The 13970-nt window shown below is 47.2% G+C and overlaps 1 protein-coding gene across 12 annotated transcripts in view; it reads left to right on the plus strand.

The window, feature by feature from the left end:
• Window positions 1–13970, plus strand: part of LOC111246024 (uncharacterized) — a 31359-nt gene that overhangs the window by 8051 nt on the left and 9338 nt on the right. The window contains exon 2 of one of the 12 annotated variants that reach the window (XM_086980986.1): window positions 585–839. The exons of 5 other annotated variants lie outside the window; for them this stretch is intronic. Coding sequence is in view for 3 of the 7 variants with exons in the window: in XM_086980980.1 (XP_086837106.1) it covers window positions 4277–4336 (60 nt within the window). In the remaining 4 variants the exon portion in view is untranslated. 6 more of the 12 variants (XM_086980984.1, XM_086980980.1, XM_086980982.1 and 3 more) reach the window with 6 other exon arrangements.

Consider the following 13970-nt stretch of genomic DNA (forward strand, 5'->3'; position numbering starts at 1 on the left):
TAGTAGCTTTTTCTCGCTATCTATTGCACGTTGACAATTAACGTGAATGGGCCAGTAGTAAGCGGCTCGCCTACCTGCAACACAGTGTACTATCCTCTTTGAATACGGTCTTGTTGCTGCTCTTCTAGTTAATTCATGCCATCATCGAGATGCTGGCATTAGCCGCAGCAGCCGCGTTCGGCAATTGTTCAGCCTGTCGTCATGAGCAGACCGAACCAAGAGCTGTATTATTATTGTTGAATTGGATAGGTGGCTGTTGTACTCTAGCTACTAAACAGAAAAAAAAATTCCGGGCTCGTGGATATGCAGCAGCAGCAGCAGCAGCATGTTAGAATAGCGGTAGCGGTAGCGGCAGTGCCGTATTGGTCAACGTTATCACTTAAGCATTACTATTATTATAGTTGCTACCGCTGTTAACTGATGTCTTATCGCAATGAATTAGCAGAGATATCCTTCCAGGCAGTAGTTGCCGCTAACTTCAATTCACCAAAGCGGCATACGACAATGCTATTGTGCGTGTGGCCCCGTTGAACGCTACGATTAACGGGTGGCTGGTGTGTTCAATTGACTGTGTTGTTTTATAGCTCATGGGCGGCCACGCTAGTGACGAAGATGATGATGATGACGACTGTGATCATAATGGCTATGACCAGAATTTAATAAGATGCGTACAGATATGTCGCGACGAAGGCTCGTACGGATTTATGAAGATGGGCAGCCATTCGCAAGAGTGATCGAGACCAGCAGCAAGCACAGCACAAACAGTTATTTGCTCTGTGTTTACTGTGACGACGACGCCGGGTTGATTTCGACAGCGTTAGAAACATTCTAGCAAAATTGTAGGTCGTCTTATAGTAGATAGTGTAATTCAGATTTCTCTACAATACCGGGATGATCATTGTGCTAAAGAGATGCTGAGACCGGTTGCGGTAGATGTTTTTAGACAGTGAGTTACTGTTCTAAGATGAGGTGTTTGTTCTTCGTGAAGCTGACTGCGCGCGAATCTAATAGCCTCCAAATTGCTGTTCGTGTGTTGTAAAAATTCCAACAGCTTGCCATTGATGTACTAGTCGACAAAGTACATAGTCGAATGTGCAACCCTGTTGTTGATAAGACCTACTGAAATCATGCATATTCTAGCTAAACTCGTATATTGTAGGTAATGTTATTGTATTCTGTTGGTGTAAATTGTTCGATGATACTAGCGGCAATATACAGCTATCATTGACTACATAAAAGCAGAAGCTACGTAAATTTTCTATAAATTTCGTTTCTGTGGAGGTTTGGCTATTTGTTAATTTAGTTTACCTCCGCTTGAAAACAGGATTTTCATATTTGCTCTATTGCTCTACAAGTAATTGTTATAGATTGCTGATGAACAACATATTATCGTTCTTTATCGAACGGGTAGTTTGTCACTGTCGGATAGAAATGAAGTGTCCTAAGTTATGGGCGAAGGACGGAGAAGGTTGAAGCTTAGCCGTGAACACGAGGAACGAGATTATGCCGTTGTATCCTTTATTCATCGATGTAACAAAGATAAACGTTCCTGTTTCTCTCATGCTAAGGTCAATGCCGACCAGCGAATATTGCCCTAATACTATAAATGCGATATTCCAGTCTAGCGCTTGTCTTTTGTTGTCATGAAGATTTTAAGGCTAGTTTTTGGGAAGCGTGTCATTGGCGGCGGTGTTCTCGGTGCTATAGTTGTTGTTTGGAGCCGTGACAGCAGCAACGGCAGGTTCTTCTGATTTCAGATGCTGTTCATCTCGTCGTCGTTGTTGTTGCTGCTGCTACTGCTTCTGCTCCTGCTCCTGCTCCTGCTCCTGCTGCTATTTCGATTCAAGAGGTTACTCCCGGACTGCAGTCTCCTGCGACTGACGCTACCGGTGTGCAACGGCGTGATCGACGGCGCTGTCACGACAGCGTCGAAGAAACGGCAATACAAGTCTCGTGCTATCGTTTGGAACAACAGCTGCCGTCGTTACCGCCATAGTCGCTTCGGTCGTTTTCTTGACAAAAAAAACTACTGTGCTAATCAGCTACTTCGTTTTAACCTGATCTTTTTATGAAACCGGCGGCGAATCAGCTGGTTCATTCATTGACAGTGTCTGTTCGTCTCCTAGTCGCTGTTCAGCACTGTCCTATCTGTGAGATGGCCTGTGTATGGCTGTAGCTGTCTGTCTGACAGACGGACGCGGACACATACGCAAGCGCTCGTTTCTTATCCGCTTGCTTCTTTGGTCCGCAGTGTGTCGGCAGTTTTGCGTCCTCTGGCATCCTCGAGGCCAGCTCCACCTTAGCAGCAGCTGGCTTACCATTAGTCGTTGCTTATGGTGGCAAGCGTACGGGCTGTTGCAACAGTAGCAACAATAAGGAGAGGCGCACATTTACCGACGTTATTGTAACGACATGCTACCTAAATGAGCTGACGACGACGACGACGACGACGACAGCAGCAGCAGCAGCAGCAGTAATGACAGCGCTATCTACGACGAAGTAACGAGGCCCTTAATAATTATACAATACATTCATGTAGCACAAACAGTAATAACAATACGCCCAGCTGTGACTGATAATAGACACAGTTATAAATCGTATGCATAGCAGTTTCAAAAAAAGGACAGGAGGGAAAAGGTACAAGTGTTCAATGCTTCAGACGTCTTGCTATCGTGTTGGTGTTCAGAGAAATAATTTTTTGTTGTGCTTAGATGGACTTTGTTATGAAACTGTAACAAGTGGTCATAGAGTGCAATAACTTGTACATAATAGCAGTTTTGTTGCCGCTGCTGCGACAGCGAATCTGTTCTGAACATGAACGTGGCTCGTTAGATTGCAGACATTTCCCTCGCCGGTTTGCCACGACCGTTCGGCTTGTGGCTCACAGGCGCCACCACACTAAATGGCAAAAGGTAGCGGCGGCCATCATAGCGGCTGTAGGATAAGCGTTTCCAGGAGTGGCGCCAGCAGCAGCAGCACTGGCTGTTGTTATATTGTTCAACCAAGAGCAAAAGCAAGCAACAGCGTCGACTCGTTGTAGTAGCGGTGCCAAAAGGCAGCGTCGCATGATGATGAATCGTCGGTCAAAGTCTGCGGCGCCGAGGGCGAGTCGCTGGCCAGCGAGCGGCCATCGTGTGGCTGTTGATGGTTACTGGCGTCAACGCCAAGTCCAGCCAGCACTAAAACCGACGATTGCGGCCTCAGCAGATGCCGTCCATAGCCCTTTATTCTCCCACTCCCTCATCCTGTAATATTTAGATATGCCAGCGGCAACTGGCGACGTAGAGTAACCGATTGTGGTCATTTTGGTTCGTCGGCTGATTCCTGATTCCCGAACTGTTTGTGAGCGCAGTCCGCGCGGCTCAGGCGTTTTCCACCGCGGCCTTCATTGCCAACGCCGTGGCTGCTGTCGCCGCCGTAGCTGTCGTCTTCAACGTTCTTGATCCGGTTTCGCCTTGACTCGCCGCTGCCGGGGACTGGAGCTTCGCGCGAGCCGTGCCAATAACATTTTCAGCGTAGCCGCCTTCTCTTTCGCTTACGAATGAGCTGGTAAGCTGGCTGGCTGGCTGGCTGGCTGTATGCTTCCTACCTTCGAGCAACTCGTGGACGAGAACTACTCGTATCACTGCCCTGGCTTCTTCCGCTCAAGTGCAACTGTTAACGACTCGACTGGATGACCTGTGCTTCCACATTAGCGGATACGTACACCGAATTTTTTCGGAGCCTTTCGTCTCGTCATTTGCGATATGTCTTTACTGGTACTGATCGCATTCTCGGCGGTTGATTTTCAACCAACAGCAAAAACACGCACGTGTCAGTACCGCGGCATTACCACAGTGTTTCTATATGAACTTCACTAGAACGGACTGTTTGTACCACCAGTAACCTTAGTGTCGTAGGTTTCGCTACTGCAATCACGATAACTAACTGCTAGCGCCGAGACGTCGTGGCAGCGGCGGCGGCGGCGGCGGCGGCGGCGCTGGCGGCGGCGTCGAGAGCTGAACTGACGTCGTTGATGTTGCTACCCCAGCTACACTCAGCAGTCAGCTGTTATCTGTTGTTTGTTGATCGTCGTCAGTCAGTGTAATAAGCAGCGGCAGCTGCAGTCGAATTCAAACTGTGTCTCCTCGACTTAACCCAAACGGCGATTGTTGCGTCCACGCTGGTAGCAACAGCAGCGGGCAAAACGCTTTACACAATCCCGGTGCCAACTTAGTGACGCAATTTTACCACGGCCGCGGATTTCAGCCAGCGCCAGCTAGCGAACAGCAGCCAGATGTTCGATATGATAATAGTAACTCAACAACAACAACTACAATACGTTTGTTCAATTCTTGTTAGTTTTGGCCAATGGCAGATGCTCAGCGATTGTCGGTGCCAGTTCATTTTAGGACGGATGTAACACGATAACACACGCAATATTAGACACGCATTGCTTTAAAATGGGCGTTATTTCCTATTTTGTAAGTTTGTTTGACTGATGTATGATGGTATGACGAGTGGAAATACGAATTTCTCTTAGACACCTGTTACAGAAGTGCTATTAGTCTTCCATTCAGCCCCCAGGAATTGGTTCATATATTGTAATGGTTTAAGTCGGTCGTTAACAACACTACTAAAAAAGGCATCTGGTACTTTATTCAATAGTAGTAGTAAAAGTAGTCACCTCGTTCGTGGGGCTGTGTGCTATCCTATTTGAGTTTGTCTATACATTTGCACAGCACTATTGGATGTCGCGTTACCGGTGCTTTTATGGCAATAGGGGCGTGCTAGTGGTCGGAAGTTGATCCGAAGCTTGTTTTATCTGCAGTATTCATTCCAAAGTGAAGTTCGTGTTTGTTGTTATGCGATGATTTTATGCTCTCCGGGCCCTTTTGCCACCAATTTGATACACTAGTTACAAACCATAGTACTCAAACAGCACAACAGCCAAGGTGTAGCGTCAAAAGAGAAGTCTGGCTATCGTCTTTATTGGCTAAGATCTGATCCGTGTAGTGGCGGCTGGTATTACGCTTGTTGCCCCGATATAATCTCATCAGGTCGCTTAATAACTCGGTTCGAAATAACGGTCATCCAGTTACGTTGCTATTTACTAGCGATAGAAGCCACAAAACCTGCAACCCGAAACAACGAACAGTAAACAATCATCACTCAACAGAACGAAGATTTGATAAGAAGCGGTCGCTGGTCAGTTGTTTGATATTGGTTTCAATGGATGGCAAATTTGCAATGGAAAAAAACGAAACAATTTTGCAGTTACAAAAATGGTCTGAACAACGAATGGCACCAGCAATTGTCTCTATTTTCGCATACGCCTCCCTGCGTTTGTATTCTACTGCCCACATCCGCTGCGCGATGAATGCCTTCGGGCAATGGCAGTTGTTGATAGCAATGATAATATGACGAATTAGAAGGTACGGCTCGAAATACCGTCTTTGTCATAGTTTTTCCTCATTCTGCCACTGTCTAGCACTGGCTGACGTCAAGATGTGTCTACATCATCGTAGGTTCGGCATCCGTGCAATAGATTATCTGTCGCGGAAACCCGCGCTATAGTGATAGCGTTAAGGTTCTGTTCAAGCCATCAGAGACTATTGCCGAAGGGGAACCGTTAGCTGTTCGCCAAGACGGTCTGATCGAAACGTTTGTCAGAGTTTCGTGCTCGGTATCACCAAGGTTTCAAGTGTCAAGCATGGAATATATCCACCCACTACTATTTCCAGGACTGCGACTCGTTCTGTCTGGCCCACCTCCAGCAAGCCTGTCGGAAAACCTTCCCGTTTATCTGCTACTGTACAGCCCTTTGTTGCGTTCTAGCCAGTCATTGGCGTGCCAGTTGACCAGCTGCATCTGTTGGCATAGCAGCCCTGACGATGACTCTACAGACACCGAATCCATCTCCTCAACGTATCAGTGTCACAGCCATTTGTTCGTGTCGGACATCAGCTTACAGCGGACATAAGCCACGGTAGAAGCAATACGTATAAAGCTGCTAGCCAGCGACGACATCGGCACAACCTATCGTCTCTAGATGGCTCAAAAGCATTTAGCGTTAGCAGCAGTGTGCAGCTGACGTCCACATCGCCGTTCTGTTAGTTTGCGAATGCTGCGGGTGGTTTAGAGGTCTGTGAGCACCCGACCGACCGATCGCCCGCCCGCCCGCCCGCCCGCTTGCCTGCCGCTGGTCAGCAGCTATTGGTGTTTGTTTCTGCTGTCATTAGCGGATGCTGGATTAAATTAGTACACCCGAACTGGTAGCACTTGCTTTCGAAAGAAATCTTGCTCACTTGTTCGCCCTTATATGCCACACATGGTCGCGATATCGATATCAGTCAGCATATGGAAGCGGCAATAGCATAGCGAGCGGACCTTCATAGTATATGCAAATCGTCACCGGATACTCAGATGGAACTATTGTTTTGCAGCGAACAGATGGACGGTAGTATGTCGGATTCCATTGGCGCTGTTGATGCCATCACTGTGCCAACGGCGTCGGACGATCAGATTTGTTTGTCGCTGCCACAAACGGGCGTCTTCCAGCACCGCAGTCGTCTGGTTCCCGAGGGTTATAAGGTGAACTCGAGCGTTTTAAGCGGTCAAGCGTCGAACCAATGGCGAGACTATCTATGGATCACGCACCTTTGACTAACGATTGATCTGGTCCTCCAAACAAAACTATTACTTTCGCTAGACTTGTATATATATATACTCCACGATAATAACCTTATGCCGTGAACTATCGTAGCGTAGAGTACAGCCGCCGAACCCGGTATCACCTACCGAAGCTGGTTAACGACATTAACTACGATTAACAGTTGTAAGGGTCCGCATGTTTGTGAAATTATTTCACTAACCCTGAAGTATCGATGTGAATGATAAGTAGTCGGATATGCAATTCACTCAGATTTACCTAGATTTACGCTGCGGTGCAGTGTGTCTGTATGAATGATGACCAAGAAAGCTATCTACAAAGTCGACTTCAAGCTAACATTCAGCTTCCATTCCTGGCCACCCTATTTAAGTAACCTAGTTTTACATCTACAAACGTAACCAGCGTAACATGAAATGTTGTTCCGTCAGTGCCTCTTTTCCTATCGGCGCGATGACTGGTTGAACAGCTATACTCCTTGCTAAGATCCTTGCTGGCACGTCTTGCAAGCTGCTCTTGATGTCTATTTGTGACGACGGTACCACATTGTACCCCATCCGTCACTGTGTAGAATGGAATGTAAATACGGTCACTATGACAGGGCCTGTAAGAAAACCGACAGCTTAGTGCGAACGAAGAACTTTCTTTTCCTACATTGAGGAGCTTCTTTCTCTCCGCTAAATTGCATCGACGACGCTGCCAACGACTGCGTTTCTGGCAGCGTCTGTGGGATGTCTTTTCGGCTGCGAAAAACTATTTCGTGTCCGTACACTACGAGCTGTAGCAACAGTGGCTGGGAAGAACTAAGAGTTTACGGTAGTTCTCTTACGCCACTGTCGATATTGGCGGTGTTGCCATTCGTTCGATGAACGAATTAGTCGTAAACCCCCTCAACAGCAACAGGCCGCAGCGAGGAACACGAACAGCTGTGTGGCGTCGCTGTTGATTGCCCAGCCTTCGAAACACCTGCAAGTTTCTAGTACGCTTTGCTTGACCGGATAGTGCCCTAATTATAGATTGCTCTATACAAACCGACCATTCACCGTTGAAATCACTTTGTGTCACTATCGTCAATCGTTACGAAAAGGCGTTAAAGGAGGCGCGGAATATGCGGTAGACTACATTTGGTAGTGGTTCAGGTCTGACGATAGCTGCAAGCCCAACAAAAGGGCAAGACCAGCTTAAAGCGTTTCGTTGGTGATTCCGATAGATGCCCGAAGCCTGGTGCGCTTCCTCGCCAGACGCAGTCCGAGTAAAGGCCACCGGCGCACGAATGAAGCGTGAACATCTACAAGCAAGCTACCAAGCTTTTTTTATACCTCTCGTCATATCAGACGACTTGCGCCGTTTCTACCTGACACGCGCCCTCGAGCAGTTGCCGGTACATTCTATCAAATAGAAATACGTCAAAGAAATCCCAAAGCAGCGCATTGAACATGAGATAATTAATAATTTCAAACGTTCGATTTGGTTCACGTGATATTGTTATTGACGTCTCATTGCACGCAGCTGACGTGTGTGTTGACTTGTGATCCTTAAACTAAGAATGGTGAACTGCTGCGGAAACGATGTACTTGGTTTTTTTTTAGTCAACAAATCGAATCTGGTATACCACCGTTATAACATCGTTATTTTATTTCTGTTACAATGGATAACATTAAAGCATTATAAATTCGTCTAAAGTGTTATAATAGCAATACTGTTGTATGTTACTAAATGTGAAATGAAGAGAACTAAAATGAATGATATACAGATAATTGTTTGATCTGCCTCAGTCAATCAAACTTTGAAGTAAGAGGTGGCACTTCTACCTCACAAGTCAGCAGCGGATTGAGTTAGTGCGTCCATCTTTGAACGGAAGCCGGGAGATATTTTTATATTTATTTGGTATTTGCAAAATATACTGAACCTATCTAGGCTCGTTATATTGATCCTATATCTAGTTGTAAACCTAATTTTAGTCTGGCCACCAATGTCGGCTTGTTTTTTGATTGGTTAGAACTGTTGATCTATTTTCTGGTTTGGGGATGAACACACTGGGGCACGCTTCCGCCGTATTCCACAATCTACTGGTGACTCATAATATGGTGGCGCTATCCTTGTGTTCTTGGCCTCTCGCTGTTTCTTGGCTACACTGAAGTTAACACGCAACTGCGGGGCATCGTCGGGACGCCCCGCAAGGTAATAACATTACCCCTGCTATTGATGATACAAACGCAGGCTTTATTGTTAGCTTCGTTCGACTTTGACTGGCAGCGGGGTTGATGGTTAGTCTGCCATTTCTGCTCTTGGTACCGGCAGGCTTAAACAACATTGCCACCGTAACCCAAGCAATTCACTACTCTTTACTGTGACCAGTGAGCTACTACTACAACTATCATTTCGACTACTGTGTACCCATCACCGTCGCTCATCGCTAGAATGTGTCGTTCTGTTGTGTCGTAACTGGTTTTACTGATGTGTACATTTCTTGCCTAAATTATAAGTTCCTCTGTATACACGTTCCCTTATGCTTTTGGAGTATGGTACATATGGCTATATACCCATATGTATGTGGGAGGTTGCCTGACGTTTATTCCTGCTTACGATGGGGTAGAAATGGTTGATTGTGCTGTGTCTGTGCTACCGACCGATCGGCCAACCAACACCACTATTACCACTATTGCTACCAGTATACAGCTATTCAATTGTCTTGCCAAACACGTCCATGTCAAGTTCGTTGCCGCTGTCTGGAACCCGGCGCTCATTGTTTTGGCCTACTCGTTCTTCTTCCTTGCCAAAGCCGACTTGCCAGTTGCTGTCGGCTGCCGCTGCCGTCATCCTCGTCGTCGCGACTGCCGCCGCCGCTGTTTCTCCCAGCAACAGCGCTGCTTTGCCCTCCCTCCTTTTTCAAAGGTGGATGGTGAGCATAGAGCGGCTACGCTCATAGTGAAGTAATGGCCTCAGTAGCGATGTCGGTGAGTGCCAGCCGTTTGGGTTAGTGCTGCCACCGGGTGGCTAGCAGAGTTGGTTTGCTCCCCGTCAGTGTTGCGATCTTGACTTTGGACAAGCAAAGTGAAGCCGAACATGCTTGCATCGCCTGTCGACTCGCCTCTGCCCCTTTACTCCATGGTCACATTTCGGCTTGTATCTAACGACGCTCATAGGCAGTTCCGCTTTATTGCTGAAATTAGCTTCTTTCGAGCTACTACAACCGAAGCTACTAATGAGTCCACTTGAGGCCTTTTTTCTTTTTCAACGAAGTACCCATTGACCAGTTGCGCAAAATCATCAAACTGCACCCTCGCACCCCGCGTCTTTCATTCCTAACTCCAGTATAAGGAGAAACGCTGCCAGCAAGTCAAGTGTGCCTCTCTGCGTTTTTGGCAAAAAAGCCCTACCGCACTTCTTTTTCTTCGTGTGCTATCATAACAATCCTCTCTGTTTCGGCCTTAGTCCTTTGGCTCTTTTCTTGTCCGCCAACTCTCTTCTATAGCTTGACGTTATATACGAGGCATGTACGAACGATCACAGCGGCAGTTGCAAGAGTGGGAGGCAACGGGCGTCTTTTTTCGCCCTTTCCCTCGTTAAACCCCTCCCCGCTCTCATTCCACTTCCCGATTGTTGCTTGTTCTGATATTGGCAGTTTTGTGACGTCAGTGAGGGACGCGGGGAGAAGGAGGGACCGAGATGCTGCTATGTGGTCGCCTAATAGGCCTTACATTGGCCAGATAGTCTAGTTTTGTGCTAGTACTCATGGCGACATGTAGTGAGTTCTCAGCGTAGGTTGTCTTCACTGGGTCTTTGTCGAATATGGATAACAGGGCAATAGTCGGCTACGTTACCCCACCGCCGCCGCTGTCGCCGCCGCTGTCGCTCGCATCGCATGTGAGAGTATGGTTGCAGCAGATCTCTAGGAACCGGCATCCTGAGCGACCGCACTCCGATACACCGTGCTGCGAGTGAAGCAAAGCGGAGCGACGCCCTCCCGTCACTTACAGAGAAGAGAGCACTCTCGACCTCCGTTTCTCAATGCCGTCGCACGCTGCCGGCAGCAGATAGAAGTCCTGTCCTCCAAGTTGGTTCTTCGAAGGCTTAACGTGTTCTACATAGGGTGCAACGATCAATGTGTCACTCACTCGCTTGCGTGCTGGCTGGCTGGTTGATTCGGAAGCTCGCGACGATGGCGACAGCAGCAGTACCAGTCGTGGCAACTTGGGTTGTCGAGGAGCAGCAGGAACAGAAATAGAAAGCAAATGCAGAGAAGAGGGAATGAAAGTGGGAATAGGAGAGGACGAGAGTGGCAGAACAGAGCGGGGAAAGGCGCATAACACGCAGGGGCTTGGCAGTGGTGGGCCGATGCAGCAATGAGGTCCCTTTCAGCTGCTTGCGTTAGTCGAAGGCTAAATTGTGAATCGCCAGAGTCGAAAGTCGGCGCTCGCAAAAGTGGAAAAACGAGCGAACCAGCGACCGACCGACGAAGCCCTCCTCCTTGCCGGCCTCTGACCCAATCGCGTTGGTATAGTAGTAGCAGAACCTGATTTGGCCTCGCCAGGGTAGTTCGTAGCTGATCATAATCACGCTCCTAGTCCTGCTGACGACGCCCCTAGTTGATATTTGGCGGTAGTCGACGGCAGGCCACGCTTCGATGGAAGGCACCTGTCGTAGTCCTCGAGATTAGCTTACTACAGAATAGCTTAGTGCTCGTTACCGCTGCTACTTAGGTAACGACCATGACATTAGCTACTTTCATATTGCCATAAAACACTGCCTTATAAGTGGTTGCAATGAATTGACGTGTAACGCAAGCAGGAGAAAAGCGGTGTTGAGGCGTACCCAGCGCTGCCCGGTGTATCGACTCTAGTCATTATTTTGGCTGTCATACCACTCTCATATACGAAAAAAATAAGGAAGCTAACCCTCAGCGATAACGGGCTAAGTCAGACACTTGCGTACCTTTATAGGACAGGTGCGAGAGAATAACGGTTATCGTGCACGTTCTAGAATGCAGACACTTGTGTTGGCCTGGCAGGTATTTCTCTTCGTAGATGGCCATATGGTCTGGCTTATGGCCTTTCCAATCTCTTCCCCGGCGCTTTGACTCTTAAAATCACCTCGTAATTTTTTTTACCTCGGTTTGTGTTTTTATTTGGCTTATCCTGTAAATATTAAATTTAGATTTTTTGCGGAAGTTATCATTTAGCTGTATCTGCTTGTAGTCGACTACTGGTGAAATGAACACAATAACGTTTAACAGAGATACAGAAAACGTGCCACTTGCATGAATGGTATTTGGTGTTTTATGACCAATAAGTTAAACTTAAGTAAAAAACGCTAGTTTCATATTGATACGTAATAGTTAAGACTGAGCAAGCATATACATATATTGCGTATCGAAATGGAATAGTCTATTGCGCAATATTCGCTCGCTCGCTCATCGTCACTTCTACCTGCTGAGACGAGGCAGGACTCCAAAGAGGTGTATGCAGCACAACAGTAGCGTATGCAGTCCTCTTCGGAGGGTGTCTGCTTTATGCATGCGCATAGTCACGCCACAGTCTTCTTACTGACTGTGGAACCTCGAGCCAAGGCGACTCTAGTCAGCACTGCCCACGTTTGGTACACCCCCATTCAGGCTAGGTAGTGACTACTGCCACCGCCTTTTATTTGTGTAGGAGGTCGACATCTCAATGAAGTTGATATAGCTTTTGATAGAAGCAATGAAGCCATGTATTAGAATAATAAAACGACAACGACACTGCTAAGGTAGTTTCATTCACCAGTCTAACTCGTGCTATATCTAGTGCTTAGTTGTGGGGCCCTGCAACAGGGGTTAAGCGGGGGCGGAAGGGAGGGAGTTAAGTTGGAGCCAAAGGTACCCTCCGGCCTCTAGCTTGACTCGTGCTGGCTGGTGCTTCTCATAAGTGTGACGGAAAAAAATTGGAGCCAGTAGCTCAAAGGCAGTGGGCACCATCAGTCCCTTCGCCCTGGCAGTGGCCTATTTGCAAAACGGCACTAAGATTTGACCACTTGCGAGCTGTTGTATTGAGGTGGGCGAGAGTACAAGAATGGTGATGCGAGTGGTGAACCTTCGCTTGATCGACAGAAAGAATAACCCAACCAACAGATCTCGCTCGATCAAAGCGAACAAAGAGGGCAAACCAAAACAATGCAGCACTCAACCGATCTGACCACAATCTTGCAGTTTTGTAGCAGCGGCAATGATAAAGACAGGCAGAAACAAGAGCAAGTCAACCAGCCAGCAAGTTTGTCAGTATATAGAACTAACTCTGGAGGAGTGGCTACAGTATAAGGGAGCGGGTCACGCAAAGCCCACCAGGCATAGTCTAACTTGTAGCGAGCACGAGACCTCATACGCTCCACATTTAAATTCGTTTCTCGCCTGTTGTGACGTTTCGCTTCTAAGCTTTCTTTTTTTGTCTTCCGGCTTGCTGCATCTCTCGTTAACGTTGGCTGAGGCGCGTTTCTTGGCTGACTAGTTCTGTATCTCGACGAATTCGTCGGCCCAACTAGCTTTAGCATTCTGCGTACGATGCGATATTATACTGACCTGTCGAAAGAGCAAGACCCCAACTTTTCGACATAAACTAGATCTGTAGCACATGCTATGAAAAGCGTATATGAATCGCCTAGTACGCGTTAACCTTCTTCCGTTGTGGCTACGTCACATGGACAGGAGGTTGAGTCTGCGAGGTAAGATAGGACGATATTTGTTTCAGACAACGAGCAAAAAGGAAAAAAAGCAGCGGGGAAATGGCTAAATATAGGATACATGTTTTGCCGCAGCAAAGCTGGGCTGAATGGTGTGATAGGAAACGAAGTGAGTAGGCGTCGAAGCGACGAAGTCGAACCTTCATTTCGTGGGTGTATCCTTTTGACATCGTAGAACCTTAAAGATAGACCGAAGGATTCTTGATCGGTTTGCATATTTCAAACATTTTGAAGTCTTATAAGGCTTTCCTTACTGGTTGTCCGAAACAGACATTCCCCATGGCCTGATCCACATGGACCTGTCTGTTTATTTCAATTATACCACATCGTTACCATTATAAGAATTATTATTATTAGTTATTAACACAGAACGTATCTCCAGTTCGTTTAACAACAGCCGCCCGCCATTCGGGTGCACCTTGGGGTTACTCAATTTTTTTGCAAGTCGAAACTGTGCATTTAGCAATTATATTGCACTACCTAACCTGGAAGCTCAACTGCGATCAAATGTGTTAGCAAAGTTCAAACGTATTCATGATGCTGGTTCCTAGAGATAGTACCACAATGAATTTGACTTCCAATCTCTATAATAGTCACTAACTCGATACTG

The sequence above is a fragment of the Varroa destructor genome, unplaced genomic scaffold, assembly GCF_002443255.2.
Source record: "Varroa destructor unplaced genomic scaffold, Vdes_3.0 BEIS01000002.1, whole genome shotgun sequence".
Lineage (NCBI taxonomy): Eukaryota > Metazoa > Arthropoda > Arachnida > Mesostigmata > Varroidae > Varroa > Varroa destructor.